Here is a 17,383-nt window from a genome sequence, read left to right as displayed (position 1 = left end):
GCAAACTTCCCAAGTTTCTAAGCCAACAATATTACAAGAATGTTGATGAACTTGACAGGGGGTTTTCTCAGGGAAACATGGAAAAATAGAAAAAGAAATCTTTTTGCTGATTGAATCTTAATTGGCTGCCATGCTGCAAGAAGCAATGCTCTAATGCTCAGTCATGAAAGTTCAGATACAAAGTTTACTTCTTTGAGTCTTTCCTTCCTGGACATAAACAAGAAGCTTGGAGATGAATCTTTGATTAAAAGAATGCATCAGAGAGTTGATGTTAGATCCTAACTTTTGAACTGATCATGACCTACTTTTGCTGCTATAGATTTATTGCAAAGACCATTGTAGACATTTACTGATTATAGCAAAATTTGCACTGAAAAAACTAGAAAGAATCTAGTAGCCTTCAGCGATGAACATTATACAACCACCTGCTGTACTGATCAGCAGTTCCATTACTGCACATGAGAAGATCCAAGAAGAGAATATACAGGAGTGTTTAACAGAGAGAGAGCATATCCCATTAATATCTTAATCGAGGCAGAGAAGCAAAGCAATTTACAAACTTCATGGAGGGCAAATGCCTCAAGTCAAAATGTACACATTTCCACAAAGATTTCAAAAGCATTCTTCATTATACCTTACAAATCATTTCTCTGTAGGAGTCCAAAGTATGCAACCAGTTGCAATTTCGCATAATATCCACAAAAGATAGCTATCCTTGGGTTAGTGTTAGTTAACGAACAACATAGGCCTTTCATCAAGAAACAAACAAACAAAAAACATGTGTTCAGACAAGCATGCTTATAGAGAAGCTTGAACCAGTGGACTTATGCATGTATGGTGAAAGAATTTAGATTAGTGTATGGATTTGAAGCACAAGGTTAACATTAAGGTTCCTCAAGATATAGAAACTCCCAAATTCATTGACTTACAGCATCTCCCATTTTAAAAGACGTGCTCCTCTTTATTTGATTTCAGAAGTTGGCTCTTGTTATTCACACAATTCCCATGTCAGAGACAGAAATTCTAGCACCATTCTTGAACAGAAGTTTCTACATCATTGTACCTTGCACTGAAAATTCTCATTTCTTGGGCCTCGCCTCGCTATCTAAACAATATGAACAGCTGTCAAAACCCTTTCTTTTGCCAACATAACTCCCTTAATCGCTGTGTGTTTGTGATGCATTAACGACATCAAATACCTACATTGATTCACTGCCAACATAAAAAAACCTTCAGAGTGAAATTTGTTTACCGTAGAATTTTTACGGCAGCTGCCATTCCGTCAGAAAGGTGTGCACAGGGGAAGCCCCTTGTTGCTACTTATTTCAGAAGCTCAATGAATTTAAAATATCCATTCAAAGTAGAAAACTGGGCAAAAGATAAATTTCTGGATTCCCTAATTTTGAATAATCTCTTGGTTACATCGACCGAGGTCTCATGAATGTCAAAGGCCTTGAAAGATATGGCGTATTCAGTAGAAAAGCAATAAATGTGATGAGGCCACCATATTTGTCCAGCTTCCAGCAATTTTTTCACCCATATAGGATCACTTAATATAACAAGCTATTCTCTGGTTGCAATACCCATACAACCCCAGTGTCCTCGATATTACGACAATTCAACAAGATGTATTTCCTGCAAGACGACAAACAATAAGATGCATTTCCTTATAGACTTAACAAATAAAGAACAAGAAAACCAAATAAAGAAAAAGGTTTCTTCTTACTTTAGTACATTGCATATTAGTCAATGACCTGCTTTCTAAAAAATTTAATGCCAACAATTCCAGTAAAAGCTTCTAGAATGTGTCCACTAACATAGCCCACATCTGTAGTTTTTTTGTTCTTTAGATATCTAAAGATAACTGCATTGATGCAGCCAAGAAGGATCGATACAATTTGTCAACTAATTGTTCTTTCCCATTACGATTGTCTCATGTTGTTTTGCTATATTGATAACTAGTGCCTAGGTGCTTTATTGACTCCTTAAACATTTTTTGGTAATATTAAGGATGAACGACTATCTTTTATATTACTTAACATATGAATTTAACCTAAGAATTCTGCCTGTAATGACTAGCACCTCTTTAGTTGTCATCCACTAAAGTATTCTCTTTACAGATCCTAACATATAGGTTTTCAATATCTCAATTAATGAATAAATGATGTGTTTTGAAAATTAACTTGGCTGATATGTGATGCATCTTCTTAGGACTACCAGTGCAGATATACAGCCATAAGTTATAATGCTCTTTCTTAATAACAGAACAGTTATCTTATAAAATCACGGCAAAATATTACCCTTCACTGATGCCTGCATATGTTTATTATATGGACATGTAGCTGTACATACCATTGCCTTTACAACTATGTGGAATCTTTTCCATCAACTTGACTTCAGAAACTTCAAACAATGCAAGCAGTGTGCAGCAATAGAAAACTATGAGGCAAGGCAAGCAACCCAAGTGCCACACAGTAAAATCGTCCGCAAAAGGAGCAAATACCAAATAATGAAAGACCGTGCATTATTTGGTAATACTATTAATGTTGACATGCAAAAGGAACAAATACCAAACAATTTCTTAGAACTTTCTCATTCATAACCAAATGAAGAGAAAAATAATTTACCTGAGGTTCTATCTGCTGAATACAAGTCATAAGCATGGTGATAATACTGGCTTGTTGAACACTGGAAAAGTCCAAGATATATTAACTACTACTGGACAGCTTCATATATGCTTTTTCACCAATTGATAAGTCATTTTGTTGCAGCAATGCAGGCAGACTTCTTCTAAGTATCTTCATCCATAGCCGAGTGGAGAAAGAGACAATTTACCTGAGATCCTATCAGCTCAGTCTAAATTAAACACATGGTGATAACATTGGCCTGTTGAACACTGCCAGGAAAAATTCACACAACATTTACTACTATTGAACAGCTTTTGTTGTGCTTTTTCGCCTCTTGATAAGTCCTTCCATTAAAGCAATGTAGGTGGACTTATTTAAAGCAATACCCTTTTCATTTGATACTCTAAAAATGCGCATAGCATCCTTGTATCTCCCCTGATTGCACAGCTCAATGATCTGTACCGAGCAAGCATTGGAATCTGGATCAGATTCCTTAAGAATCTCACTGGTCTTCACATTCTGCTCCTTCAATTCTAAGGACTGTTCATGAACTTTTCCCACTTCAACCATTTTCGAAATGACTTCCTCTAGTTCCTTCATTCTGCCTGCACTGGTGAGTGCATCAAGAATGGCTTTATATGTATAATTATCAGGGCCCAGATTTCTTTCTTTCATTTCTGAGACGAGATGATTTGCAGCCTCATATCTTCCTTCCTTACATAGGCTTGATATCATCGTGTTGTAAGTAACTCCATCAATTGCTTTCCCTTTTGAAATCCAAGCATCGAAGAGCTTAAGGGCTTTTTCCAGCATACCCTCCCTGCAAAGACCAGAAAGCAGAATATTACAGGTAAAGACATCTGGCTTGAATGAGTTTTCAGCCATTTTGTTGTAAAACTCAAATGCTTTCTCAACTTTCCCCTCCCTGAAGTACCCATGTATAATTGTGTTGTAAGTGGTTTCAGCTGGGACTAGACCACTCTCAAGTAACTCATTCAACTTGCCTATTGCTTCCTCAGTTTTGCCCAGTTGGCAAAGCCCTCCAATTACAGTGTTATAGGTAACGATGCTGGGAATAATTTCCTTCTCGTTCATCTCATTCCAAAGTTTCAATGCTTTGTCTTCATTTCCAACCTTAAAGTATCCTGCTATTAAAGTGCCGTAGCTCACTTCATCAATCAAATAACCTCTCTTACTGGCACTTATTAGCAACTCGGATGCTTTCTTAAGCTTTCTCTCCTCACATAGAGTATGAAGAAGGGTATTAAGTGTAATAGTATCCATCTTAAAACCTTTCCTTAACATCACACCCATCATCCTAAAAGCTTCAGCCAACTTCCCTGCCTTACAATATCCATTAATCAAAGTATTGTAGGTAACCTTATCCGGTGAAAGCCCACTTTCTTCCATCACCCTAACTCTTTCACTAGCTTCATCCATCTTCCCTTCTTTGCAATACCATTTAACCAAAATATTATGAGTGACTGCAATTGGCTCCACTCCTTTCTCCTTCATTTCCTCAACCAACCTAAACCCCTCCTCACTACACCCCCACTCAAAATACCCATTAATCAATGTATTATACGTAACAACATCTGGCAACACCTTCAAATTCTCCATCTCATCCCTCAACTTAACTGCCTCCTCAATCCTCCCTTCACCACACAACCCATTAATCAACATATTATACGTCCAAACATCAGGCAAAACATCATTTTGCACCATCAAGTCAATAATTTTACTAGCTTCCTTCAACCAACCTATCCTACAATATCCTGAAACGAGTATATTATACGTTTTCCTATTTGGAATCAACCCTTTTTCCTTCATATCTTGCAACAAATCCCTAGCTTCCTTTAACATTCCTTTCTTACATAAATACGCAAGAATTGTGTTATAAGTAACATTATCGGGAAAACAACCAAAATCCTTCATTTTCTCAATAAAGGAAATCGCCTCATTAAATTTACCTTCTAAACAACACCCTAAAATCAAAATATTGAAAGTACTTGTTTCGGGGATAACACCAAGCGTAATAGAATCATGAAAAACCTGCTTACCTAACTGAATGGAGTGCAAAGATGGGAACTTCACCAACCCATTGATGAGATTATTGCAAGTAAGCAAATTGGGTTTCTTTTTAAGCCTTTTCATGAGGTTAAAGAGCTCAAGACCCAAATGGGGTTTCCCTGATTGGACATAGCTGGAAACTGAGATCTCAAGGAGGGGCTTCGAAAGGGAAGGGTGGTGAACGAGGGAGGTAAAAAGGGTGTTTTGGGGGTCAGAGGAAAGGAAAGAGAGGAGGAGGGACTTGCATTCAGAGAATTTGTGGCGGGAAATGAGGGAAGGGAGGAGGGACAGGAGGAAAGAAGGGGAGGAAGAAAGGGAAGGGAAGAGGGAAAGGGAGAGTTTGTGGAGGGAAAGGAGGGTGGAAGGGTGGGAGGAAAGAGAAGGAGAGGAAACGAGGGATTGCAGAAGGGTTGGAGTGAGGAGAGGAGTGTAAGGAGTTAAGGAATCTATTGGGTTTTTTGAGCTTGTTAGGATTTTGATCAAGGTTTTTAGCACTTCTGACTCTGCTTTCGACATACTGTTCTTGGTTTTCCTCTCTGTTTCTCTCGCAGGCTTTTTTAATTACTTGGTAATTAGAGATTGACGGCGAGGTGGAGACCGGAAAGTGAAGTTGAGACGCTGTCGTTTTAACTTTGTTTTTTCATTTAAACTTAGATGAAAAAAAAAATTTGTCTTTCTTGGCAATGTTATACTACTATTGTCTATGTGAAAGCAAACTACTAACTGCCACTGACATATCTTCCCCTCTCTCTCTTTTTGTCTCTCGAACCCAAACTTGAAATGGAAATGCAAGAAAGACCAGATGAGTCAAAGCCAATGGTAGTGAAGCTGAAGGCAATTGAAGTGACCCCAGAAAGCTTCCAAGAGTATGGGCAAGTGATTGAAGCATCCCCAGATGGAGAAGAGTTTGGTCCCAAAGATGCTCAGCTGGATCTCAGCAAAGGAATCCCAAGGTTATTATTACGCTAAATGTTATCTTTGATTAGTTTTCATTGAATTGATGAGCTAAGGAGTAAGGATACAGCTAGGAATTGCTGTTTGGGTTATTGCTAAAGGGTAGTTCTGCAAACCCTTTTCTTTGTTTCATCAACAAGTACAAGTAGTGAAAACAGGCCAATTAGGTTTTCTGAGATTTGAACAGGTTTCAACTTCTGAATTTTGGTAACTCTCTTTTGAGGAGCTCAGCCTGTTCTTTACCCCTCCAAATATATATATATATATATATGAAAACTTGGTTTAAATTAGAATTATGAATATATAGAAATGCTTGATAATGTCTACCCTTGCCCTTCCCTGTTAAGAATATCAATTTGTAGTTATGTCCACTAGTTAATAAGCTATTAACATCCTTCCAAGGTGATATATTTTGATGAAAAGAACCTATAATTTGTCAGGCAGTTTCTTGCTCATGTAACAATCTACAACTCTTAGTTGCTTGCTTTGTACACTGCTTGTCATACAATTAATTATAGCTGTAGATTATTGATGTTGCATTAATCTTCTTCTTTCCTTTCCTAATATGAAAACTGTTAACAGGTTCCCAGTGACACAGTTTAAAGTGCAATTTATAATGCATCGTTTGCTTTGAACTTAACCTTAAGATCATATATAGGCACTCATTAACAAGACTCTCAATGCACTTGGAATAGGTTTCACATTATGCGGCTAGAGGACCAACCACTCAAGTTCGCCACAATTACACATCATGCCAGTGTAACACAATGTCTTGGATCCATTGGAGGTCATGTTTGGTATCTTGGAGTTGCTAAACCGTCTATAGTGGACTCAAAAGAGATTAAGAATGAAAATAGCAAGGCAAATCTGCAGTCACGTTGTGGTCATTTCTATCTTCCTCCAGCTGTTGACGATGTGCAAGTTTTCAGAATTTCAGGTCCAAAGTTCCTAAAACTCAATGTTGGAACATGGCATGCTGGGCCTCTATTTACAGAACACTCTATGGATTTCTACAACTTAGAACTAAGCAATACCAATGTGAGTTTTTCACTATCTTAACTTCTTTATATACACACACACACACACACGCATGCACACACAAGAGAGAACACTATGGTCTAAATCTAAGATTTCTACCTAATCCCACCCCAGTCTTACCACTTGACCTAAGCGCAAGTGGTGCATATACAATATCATTACATATGATATTTGTATGTCTGTTCTGTAATTTCGCTGCATAGTCCTATATTTTAAAAGCTAAAGCTTATATACATTAAGGGGTTGAGCTTCCATCAGTTAGCCAAAACTTCAATTTTCCTACTTCAAGAATACTATATAATTAAGAAGGGTGAAAAGTTCTAATCTAATTCAGCAAGCCTAATAAGGTTGACATTAAGCTTATATGAAGAAGTAATAGGTAATTGGATGATAAACATACTTCCTATGTCTTGGTTCCCTATATACTGCCTACAAGGTAGTGCTTCATCTTTTTTAAAGTTACTAATTGAGTTCACCCTTAAGCCTTAGGAAATTTGATTCCTTAATCACCATGTGAGATGGGTTTCCCACACATTATACAAACTACCAACAGAAACTGTATATGTTAAAATTCACGAATGTCACATTTTTGCATCTTCAAATGGAGTTGAAATAATTAAAATTTTTGTTTCATTTTTCTTCTCATAGGAGGTGGATCATACCACACATAGCTTCAGAAAGAAAGACATGGTGGTTTTTGCCATTGATGACTGACTAGCTGTTGTGTACCAATTCATGACTTCAACACTGAGTTCTCCAGGTTCTTGCAGAAGTAGATGCTTCAAAAATGGAACTCCCCTTGCTTGCAAAGTTCGATCTTTTTCAGCCTTGTCTAATTTGTTTTCTGATACTGGAGGATGTTATGATTTTAGGCAATCATTGGAGGAAGGGGAAGGTAGTATTTGGGGAGTTCTGTGCTAGTTCACAATCGGCTATAGCTTGGTTTTCTCTGTTGGAATATGCCAATGGAAACTGTTTGTGTTGCACTAGATTGTATTGGCTGCCATACTTTTGTTAATGTATATAGATTATTATTATTATTTATTTATATTAATTTATGAACTATTTTCTGCTGGCAATATATTTGGCAACCAGCAAGAGGAAAGGGAAGCAAAGTGAGGGGAGATATATGGGGTTCATAAGGTGTATTTTTTTTTTGTTTGTTTTTATTAATTAATTAGAATAAATTAAACAGTAATTAGAATTATGTGTGGTTTTGACTTTAATTTACTCAAGTATTCACCTTTTCCTCTTAACATTTTGTTATAAAGTAATAACAAATGAAAAATATAATAATAATAATAATGATACTTGATTAACACAAGTAAAGTATTAAAAGGCAATACCAGTGCAAATTTAAGTGCTTAAAAGTTTATTAATATTATTGTTTCACTTTCACATTCAAACTCATTTTTATTTGTCAAAAATTAAAAAATAAAAAAAGGATTGCCTTGCGTATGCAACGACGTCGTTTGTTAGCAGACAGGATCAATTCGTTTTTATCCCTCGCAAAGCTAACTAAACAGCGGTGCCGAATAAAGTACAGCAAACCGAAACTGAAAGATTCTTTCTTTGTTTTAAACTGAAAACTGAAGCTGTGGGAAACCAGAGATGGAAACACCAAAGCCGAAGGAGTCAGAGCCAGCTTTAATGAAGCTAAAGCCAATAGAAGCAACCCAAGAAAGCTTCAAAGAGTACGGACAAGTCATTGAAGCATCCCCAGATGGAGATGAGTTTGGCCCAAAGGATGCTCAGTTAGACCTTTCCAAAGGAATTCCCAGGTTTAATTTGCACTACTTTTCTGGGTTTTTTTTTTTTTTTGTTTGCATGCATGAGGCTTAGGGGACAACTGGGATTAGCCCTATCTTATTTCCTCTTTTTTCCCTTAATTTAATGATTATGGAAAATTTTTTGTTTTTGTTTATGTGGTTATAAATTGAGTATTTACTTTATTTACAAGATATACAAGTATTGCTTTAGTCTATACTGATTACATATATATATAAGAGATTGCTGTTTCAACCTCTATGCTGTTTCCTAGTTGAAAAAAATGGGTTCCAGCTTGCTGCTAGCTTCATACGTCCAAGGTTCCAACCCTTGAATTATGAATCTGTTGAGTTGAGTGTTAGTAATTATGCTTGTCTAATTGTTTACTATGTGCATGAAGGAATTCTCTCCTTGATGTTATTTTTTATAATTCCTTTGCTTTTCACAAAACAAGACTATTTAATTAGCAAGAGATAATTTATAGACTGGGTCTTTTAGATTTGAGGTGCATCTAAACTGCTATAGTTTTGTTGTTGTTTTAACTGTAGTAGAAAAATTCTCCAGGGTGGCCATGGTGATATGACTTTTATAGTTTTAATGAAAAAACCTATAATTTGCAAGCATACCAAGCTAGACTTAGTTTGCTTGGTTTGTGCATTGCTTTCCATACAATTGCACCACAGATCAGTAGCTTCACTTTTAGTCAGTTGCAATTTTTCCCTGTAGTTTTCCTGTTGCCTGAAATTGTTAAAGAGGGTTTTATGATGACCTACCAATGTATTGTAATAGGTTTTACATCATGCACCTTCAGGACCGACCACTGGAGTTTTCGAAAATTACACATCATGCGAGTGTAACCCAATGCCTTGGATCTATTGGAGGTCATGTTTGGTATCTTGGAATTGCTAAGCCATCCATAATGGACTCGGAAGAAATTAGGAGTGACAATGGGAAGATACTGATACAGTCACATTGTGGTCATCGCTATGTCCCTCCAGCTGTTGATGATGTCTGTGTTTTCAGAATTTCAGGTCCTAAGTTTCTCAAACTTAATCATGGAACATGGCATGCTGGGCCTTTGTTTAAGGCAGACATTATGGACTTCTACAACTTAGAGCTAAGCGATACCAATGTGAGTTTTTGTACCATCTTAACCTACCTTTCTTTCTATTTTTGTTTGGGAAGGGGAATACACCGAAAGCTAAAACTCTAACAGGCAGAACAAACTACCCCAACAAGTTCTTGAAGCAGAAGAGTAATCATAGTTAACCTTTCTTTGTTCATCGCATAATTCTACACGCATTTTACTCCATCTGTATTGCATCTATGTATTAATGTGATTCCATTGTGCAACTTTGATACGCATGCAAAGATTAAAATCTAAAGCCTAGAATGGGAGATAAGAAATAGCAGACCTTTGATCACGTTGGCTAAAATTTACACCATTTTGAGTATATGTAATAGATGGAAGAGTGGAAGGTTCCAGCCACATTTAATTCTGTTTTGCAAGAAGCAAAATTTAACCTTCACCTCCTCAAAAGGAATCAGAGGTTAGTCATTTGACTTAGCAATGATGTTAAAAACATTTTCCGAACTGATTTCTTGTTTAGCGACCTTCAACAGCACTTGAAACTGTGGCTAGCATCACAAGTCTAGAGTTTCACTGATAAAATTTGGCATTAAGAAGTTTATTGAAAGATAACTTGATCATCCTTCGTGGAATGAATTGACCTATATATGGTTGCAAATTCATTTTATGCTACTGGTTTACTGAAGGATTTTGACTGATTGTTCATTCATCATTGTCATGTCAGGAAGTCCTTACAAATAAAAATTGCTACTACTATAGAGATCATCTATGGATATATTTGGTTAGAATTACTAATCAGAAGAGAATTAGACTAGAGGTCTTGGCAGCTCCTTTCCTATAATCATTTTTGTGAGAAAGGGGAAGGGGCAGTGGCAGGGGCATGTTTCATGTATCTGAATCTGAAGTCAAATGCCTCTTTATCTATAATATCTTGACCCTTCTTTAGATTATGAAGAGTGCCTTACACTTGATACTGGAGTGAAGTTAATAGTAGTTCAGATATCTAGATGGCAGCATCTCCCTTTGGAGATCTCTTTTCTTGGTACACACCTCCTTTATGAATCTGATGCTGCTGAAAAGTTAGCATGTTCTATCTCAGTGTGTTATATTTCAAAGACTGGTCTGTTGAAACACCATTCGATGCCTTTTGAGCTCTAAAAAATCACAGTATTGGAATACATATCTCTATCTCAGTACATTTTTCTCTTCATTATAGGTGGTGGATCATACAACACACGACTTCATCAAGGAAAATGGAGTCCTCTTTTCAATTGATGAGTAATTGAGTTGCCATATACCTTCATCAGAAGCTGGTTTAGATAATTCTCAGTGTCAAAAAGAAAAGGAATGCAGGAGATATCATTTCTGGAAAGTGTGAAAACTTTCCATACCTGGCAGCAAATATTCTGGTTTTGCATTCCCATTTTTCTACTATGCTATTACATTGTGATCATGTGTACTCTTCACACAATTTACTATTTTCATCTTTGACAAAATTGCACATAAGAGAGTATACTAAATAAACAATGTTGTTTCTATCACAGTTTCAGTTGGTTTAATCAAAAATTTTGACATTTCAGAGTTAAGTATAGTTTCAGTGGTAAAAGCAGAAACATACTTTTTTTAACTGGACTTGAATACAAAATTCAGTTAAAAAACTTCATTGGCCAAGTGAAATGCAAGGACCTTGGAGCAAGTCAATCAAGCCCGAGTGACCAACCATTACACCTGCATTGTTGGAGTTCCGATAAAGGGTCTTCAAAGAACTCAACATCTTCCTCTTACAACACATTCCATGAATCAGTACTCACCCTGTAAACTGCACGGTGGAGGTGTGCTACTGCATCCATATTTCTCCAAATCCAGGCAATTCTGGATATCAATCACCTTGTAATCATTGCACAAAGGATCCAATCCGAATCCAAGATTATGCATAAATTTCCCTACCTTTGGTGAAATGTCATGATTACATTCTGGCAAAATTCTGAATTCTTTTGTTACAGGATTCCATAAAGTTATGCGACAATTGATGTGCTCACATAAACAAAGATATGGGGGCAATTGTTGTGACAAATCTTGGTGACAAACATGTGTTTGATCAAAAAACAAGGGCATTACAAGCTTGTCTTGAATTATCATTATGGTAGCTAAGATGCTAGACACAAAACCGGTACTCAATTAAAAATTTTTGGAATAGCTAAAGCCTTCCAGGGCTTTTGAAACCTTAGCCAAAAGTTTGTTTCCATCTCTTTTAATTTTCCTTTCACCTGAACATTTTTATTGACTGGTAGAATCTGGTACCAATAACATTTCCATTAAATTCAACAAACCTGCCTTATAGAGCAGTGATTCGAACAACTTTAATGTTGTGACATTCTCATTAGATTTTCACCTATAAATCCATGCTATGTTTTGCAAACACCAATATCATTTCCAATAAATTGATAATTGCATATCTGTATTTTGTGCCAACTGCAGGAAACTGTGATCAGTGTTTCCTGCTTGTATGCCTGCAGTATGTAATCATCTATTCATCTACAATAACATTATGTGAAAACTTAAAAGCTGTAAATCAACAATACAATAACACTCAACTAAACAAAATTTTCACTTTGGAACAAGCAAAGGCAGTTTTTGAGTTGATAAATGAAAATTTGTTCACAAAATTCGAAGCACTACCATTTTGATGAAAATAAAAATTAAGTAAAGCATGATGAAAGCTAAACTCTTCCAGTAATCCTAAGACCTTGGCTTCTCCTTCTTCTCTTTGAAAAGAGCTAGAAGAGACACACCAGATACCTTAACAACCTTGAACCTGACTCCAGGAATATCCCCCACAGCATGCCCTTTTCGTCCAAATCCTGCAATCAAAACCTCATCCTGCACCAACCAAACCATACATGGTATTAGGAAACACTCAAAATAAGGCATCATCATCTACAGCAGGCTTTTACAATTTTCTTTAACTAACAAATAATGTGTGTAGATAATATCCCAGACATTTGAAAAGAGTAAACCAAAGACAAAAACAGGGATCAAAAATCTGAAAAGAGTAATGGAAAAAAACCAGAAAATGTATAAAACTTACATTTTCCTCGATATAGTTTAAGCAACCATCATTGGGTACAAAAGCAGCAATTTTCTTTCCATTCTTGATCAGCTGAACACGAGCACATTTTCGGATAGCAGAGTTGGGCTGCTTAGCTTCAATGCCACTGCAAAAGCCAATTACCAAATTGTCAAGGTCTGATCCAATTCAAGCACCATCTCCTACATCATTACCCTTAAAACTTAACTTAGTTCTTACATTTTCTCAAGAACTATGCCTTTGGCATGTGAAGATCCAGCAAATGGTTTCTTCCATTCATTACCCAGATTGGACTTCTTATATGCCTTGTCAGCCCACCTTTGCCTCCTACGGTGGGTTCTAAGCTTACGACCAGCTCCCATTCCACGAGTCTTCCTGCACAACACTCCCATTTTGTCAGCATATTTCCCCAAAATATAACACAAATCACACTACAAAAGGCTTATCCACCAATCCAAATCATTAAAAAAATCCCTTGAAGGACAGCAATCTTCAAGATACATAAGCATCCCAAAAGAAAAGCTTAAAAGTCTGACACAGCACATGGCCTAATCCAACCCAATGGTTCAGAAGTTCATTAACCATTCCTTTTCATAAGTTTCTAAGAACATACTAACACAATTTTTTTACATTCCATTTCCTTCTTCCACGATTTTCCCATCAACCAAACAGGTAATTAAAGACATTTTGACCCCCCAATTCCACAACTTTATCACCAACCAAACACACCCAGAAACACAAAAAAAAAAAAAGACATTATCGACCCACAACTCATCTTTTCATATAAGCCAGATCTCAACTACTTTACTAAAATAACCAAAGTAAAAGGTAATCACAAAATGATTCACAAAGCTAGCATTTTTCAAATGCAAGAATCAAATTGAAAAGAACAAAAATAACATGTTTAAAAGAAAAATAATAATAAGACAAAAAAAAACGAACCCCATTTTGGCCGGTGCGAGAAAAGCTGCACTGAGACTGAAATCTGGAAGCAAGAGATTGAGAAGAGAGGAAGAGCCGGCTGGTGAGAACTGAAACCCTAACCCTAACAATTGATTTGCCTTTATATAGGTTTAGGTAGTTTAACATTAGGGTTTCAAACTTTCTAACAGTAGGGTATTATAGTCATTTACCTTTTAACATGTATTTTTTATATTTTGATATTTGGGGTTTAAATTTCTTGATTTGGAAATTAATTATCTTTGTTAATTCCACACAGAGACGAATAACTTAAAAGTCATGGAAACCATTTAATTTATAATTAATTCTGTGTTTTATGATTTTAAATTTATATACAAATTTTTTAAAATCAATTATTTATAAAATTCTAAGATTTTGAGTAGTTTGACGGAAATAGTACTTTAGTTTTAATGGTATTACGGATTTGTCCTATTTTCTATCAACCGTTGAGATTTGAAATCGAGCATGAAGCGTTTTTCTAGATTACCTTAAGGTGGCTTTGAACATGAGAAAAAATAATTGAATTTTTTTAAAATATATATTTATATATTTTTAATTAATTTTTCCTCCCATGTAATTTTTAATTATATAATAAAAAATAACTCTATTTTTTTTTATAAATTTCACCCTTTTTTGGCGCATAATTCAAACTCTCCAAATTAGAATCTCCGACTTATTTTCTTTTTTAATACTCAAAAATGCATTTATTTCATTGAATGTATTGAATTATTAACTTTTCAAGCCATTTTAATTATATAATATATGAATTTTTCATAAAATTAGAAGCTACTGTATATATTCAATTTAAGATCAAATGCCATTATTATTTAATAAAGCATTTTGATAAGTTCATAGATATTATATAAATTCTCAACCTACTCTCTACTTTCAGACCATGATGTATTGATGTTTAGAAAAATTGAAATCACTATTTCCTTGTTTATAAGTAATTAAATTTATAATTGAAAATTAGAATTATAATCAAAACAATTTTTAATATATATGAGAGATGGAAATCAATCAATTAATGTAAAACCAGAATAATATCCATGTTATTTAACGAGATTTACAATGAATAAATACTTTATTGTAATAATATCATGATTTTTTAATGTTTAATTGAAAACTTTTTATCAATATTTGATGTTAAAAATTGTAAATAGTATTGCATACGTTAGTAATAACTCAAAATGAGTATATATAATAATATTTATAATTTTATCTTAACTCATCTTTCAAAATTAAAAGGTGTCCAAGAGATGAGTTACTTGTCCAAACTCACGAGTTCGACTTGCTTTGAGTTATGTTTAAGCATGGATTTTTATATTCAATTTCAAATTTGATGGTGTTAGGTCAATAAATTAATTTTTTACCCATAATTATTAATTTTATTGAAAATTTTTTACTCAAAATTAGTTTTTTGAAACTAGGATTTAAGATGATGTAAAAAGATTTTTGACTTGATTACTATATATAAAAAATTTTAATTTTTTTTCTTATCTTTCAAATATTGAATTTTATCAAAATGAGATAAATTATTGCATTCACAAATCCTATTCTATAATTTTATCAAGTTATTGTTTTATTGGCTAATATTGATTTTTATTAAATATCAGTGAATTTTATTAAATGATGGAACATGAATAGATTTTTTAAAAGGGCATTTGTATCTTAAAATATTTAGGTACATTTGGGTATAATTTTTTTTAACAAGGTGTTAATAGTCAAAGATCGAAAAAATTATTTTGAAACAAAAAGAACTAAATTCTCCTTTGGCGATGTTTTGAAAGAACTTTTTAGTTTTTACCTGTATGATTGCCCCAACTTAAGTTGATAAAATTTAAATTATTAATATTTTTGTTATTGAAAAATGTATTAAATTTCAATTATATAAAAAATAATTATCTTATATTTCATAATCATTCAAGTTCTGATACTATTGTTTTTTTTTTTTCAAAAATTCAATACTGTATGTCTATTTTGTAATTCAAAATTAAATATCTACGTTCAATAAAATTAAGATGTTAAAATTTAAAAGAGGTAGGACTTAAAAAAAATTAAAACCATTTAAAATTGTTTTTGCCTATGTTCAACTATGTTAAAATAGACGATATCCTGATATAATATAATGACATAATTTTCAAACATTTTTCACATTCGCATTGATATTGACATTCACCTTAACACATGATATAAAATAATAAATAATATTTTAATTAATAATAATTAATTATAAAATCTTATGTGATCCAGAGTTCACTCAAAATGATATAAATCAACTATTAAAATTAAGATATTTTTTACAGTCAAAATTAAAAACATTAGAGTTAAAATTAAAATATCTCTTCAAAGATAAAATTCGAAATTGAGACAAAGAATGAAAATTAAAACATATATGTTAAAATTTCTGATGTTAATGCTTTAAACTTAAATTAAAATTTTAAGAACTATACAAACTAAAAAAAAAAAAAACCGATACAAAAAAGGAAGTAAATACATCTAATTAACCAAATTATTAACTGAGAACACACCTAACCAACCTCCATGTGTTATCTCCAACAAAGAACAAATAAAAAAGTACACAAAGATCTAAAACCAACACACCAAGAGTTGCTTCATCAACATTAAAACAAAAAACAAAAAATAAAAAATAAAATAGCACTTGCTATCCAACTAATACATAAATGGCATATATTATCCCAGGTATGTAACCCAATATTGTCAGCAGCAAATCTATCCAGAACTCCACCTGCAAATCCCAAAACATTATAACTTTAGATAATCAATCAATTTAATCACAATATTTTTTCCTTTTTTTTAAGTAAATGTGATTAAGAAACGAATTATTTTCTGATTACTAAACAGAACCTAAGATCGAAGAAATAAGATATAAAATTTCATTTCGGAATTCAAATCCAAAAACTTTGAATTAAAAATTAGAATTATACCTATTCAAATATTTTTTAAGAATAGTGAAACCTAAAAAATAAATATAAAAAATTAAAATATCTGAGTATTTAATTCATTGGGTGGTGTATAATTTTCTGTTTAAAGAATAAAGTTTGAATTTCTTTTTTCACATGAAAAAATATAAAAAATAACAAATATATATATATATATATATATATATATATATAAAGAAACCAGCAGAGAATGGATCTAACATGGCCCAGTAAAATTATACAAAGAAGAGTTCAGAAATGAACAGAGACTGCAGACTGTAGAGCTGTTATTCTGAAATGCCGTGTAAAATTTCAAAAGGCCAACGTCAGCAAAGCCGACATCCCCCGCCAGTCAACCAAGATTCTTTTGCCCACGAATTTGACAAACAATGTTTTCACCGGTTTCCATATTCATCAACTAGTTTAGTGTAATAGTATTAGTGACCATACATTAATTATTCATAGCCGAATATCTTAACTATTTGTTTAAGCATTCTTTATTGTTAATTATTTCAAGATCGACCTTTCGTGCTTTGACCTTCAATTAGTGGACTAAGCAATCTTTGCCAAATATATTAACTTTACTGCCTAGCTAATTTAATGCCCAAGTTAATCTATTTTATTACCACTTGTTTAGTTGTACTGCTTTATTTATTCATTTTCTTCAATGCTACTCATTTATCCAAAATTTTCAACCAAATGAACTTTCAGGCACGTGTTTCCACTTAAAGATAACAAAGTGAGCTTCCCCCACACTTTTGAAAGGAACATTTTGTAACTTTGGATAAGTTTAAGGGGGAACGACGGTCCTATTAATAAATCTGAAATAATTTTTTTTAAAAAAAAA

The 17,383-nt window shown here is 33.8% G+C and overlaps 4 protein-coding genes across 4 annotated transcripts; 2 read left to right on the top strand and 2 right to left on the bottom strand.

Annotated features, from left to right (window-relative positions):
- LOC18586344 (pentatricopeptide repeat-containing protein At2g16880) lies at positions 607 to 5,311 on the bottom strand. The gene is made up of 2 exons (XM_007009675.2): positions 2,628 to 5,311; positions 607 to 1,635 (listed from the first exon to the last, which is right to left on the bottom strand). Exon 1 carries the CDS (start codon positions 5,211 to 5,213, stop codon positions 2,928 to 2,930), a length of 2,286 nt encoding a protein of 761 aa, XP_007009737.2. The 5' UTR covers positions 5,214 to 5,311; the 3' UTR covers positions 607 to 1,635; positions 2,628 to 2,927.
- On the top strand, positions 5,377 to 7,733 carry LOC18586343. The gene is made up of 3 exons (XM_007009674.2): positions 5,377 to 5,650; positions 6,347 to 6,689; positions 7,338 to 7,733. The coding sequence occupies exons 1-3, from the start codon at positions 5,478 to 5,480 to the stop codon at positions 7,401 to 7,403; spliced, it is 582 nt and encodes a 193-aa protein (XP_007009736.1). The 5' UTR covers positions 5,377 to 5,477; the 3' UTR covers positions 7,404 to 7,733.
- LOC18586342 lies at positions 8,212 to 11,132 on the top strand. The gene is made up of 3 exons (XM_007009673.2): positions 8,212 to 8,470; positions 9,246 to 9,588; positions 10,763 to 11,132. Exons 1-3 carry the CDS (start codon positions 8,301 to 8,303, stop codon positions 10,826 to 10,828), a joined length of 579 nt encoding a protein of 192 aa, XP_007009735.2. The 5' UTR covers positions 8,212 to 8,300; the 3' UTR covers positions 10,829 to 11,132.
- Positions 12,100 to 13,724, bottom strand: LOC18586341 (40S ribosomal protein S23). Its single transcript, XM_007009671.2, has 4 exons — positions 13,577 to 13,724; positions 12,854 to 13,009; positions 12,635 to 12,761; positions 12,100 to 12,426 (listed from the first exon to the last, which is right to left on the bottom strand). The coding sequence occupies exons 1-4, from the start codon at positions 13,579 to 13,581 to the stop codon at positions 12,286 to 12,288; spliced, it is 429 nt and encodes a 142-aa protein (XP_007009733.1). The 5' UTR covers positions 13,582 to 13,724; the 3' UTR covers positions 12,100 to 12,285.

Source organism: Theobroma cacao, chromosome 10, assembly GCF_000208745.1.
Source record: "Theobroma cacao cultivar B97-61/B2 chromosome 10, Criollo_cocoa_genome_V2, whole genome shotgun sequence".
NCBI classification, from domain to species: Eukaryota; Viridiplantae; Streptophyta; class Magnoliopsida; order Malvales; family Malvaceae; genus Theobroma; species Theobroma cacao.
The sequence above is the reverse complement of the archived record's forward strand: the minus strand, read 5'-3'. Positions and strand labels throughout refer to the sequence as shown.

What these genes read in the sequence shown, in the direction of transcription:
- LOC18586343 (XM_007009674.2), top strand. Translation starts at nt 5,478, where the DNA reads ATGGAAATGCAAGAAAGACCAGATGAGTCAAAGCCAATGGTAGTGAAG. An exon ending in CTCAGCAAAGGAATCCCAAG is followed by an intron (nt 5,651 to 6,346) that starts GTTATTATTACG and finishes CACTTGGAATAG; the next exon opens with GTTTCACATTATGCGGCTAG. An exon ending in TAGAACTAAGCAATACCAAT is followed by an intron (nt 6,690 to 7,337) that starts GTGAGTTTTTCA and finishes TTCTTCTCATAG; the next exon opens with GAGGTGGATCATACCACACA.
- LOC18586342 (XM_007009673.2), top strand. Translation starts at nt 8,301, where the DNA reads ATGGAAACACCAAAGCCGAAGGAGTCAGAGCCAGCTTTAATGAAGCTA. An exon ending in CTTTCCAAAGGAATTCCCAG is followed by an intron (nt 8,471 to 9,245) that starts GTTTAATTTGCA and finishes GTATTGTAATAG; the next exon opens with GTTTTACATCATGCACCTTC. An exon ending in TAGAGCTAAGCGATACCAAT is followed by an intron (nt 9,589 to 10,762) that starts GTGAGTTTTTGT and finishes TCTTCATTATAG; the next exon opens with GTGGTGGATCATACAACACA.
- LOC18586344 (XM_007009675.2), bottom strand. Translation starts at nt 5,213, where the DNA reads ATGTCGAAAGCAGAGTCAGAAGTGCTAAAAACCTTGATCAAAATCCTA.
- LOC18586341 (XM_007009671.2), bottom strand. An exon ending in GGCATAGTTCTTGAGAAAAT is followed by an intron (nt 12,762 to 12,853) that starts GTAAGAACTAAG and finishes TGGCTTTTGCAG; the next exon opens with TGGCATTGAAGCTAAGCAGC. An exon ending in TAAACTATATCGAGGAAAAT is followed by an intron (nt 12,427 to 12,634) that starts GTAAGTTTTATA and finishes TGGTTGGTGCAG; the next exon opens with GATGAGGTTTTGATTGCAGG.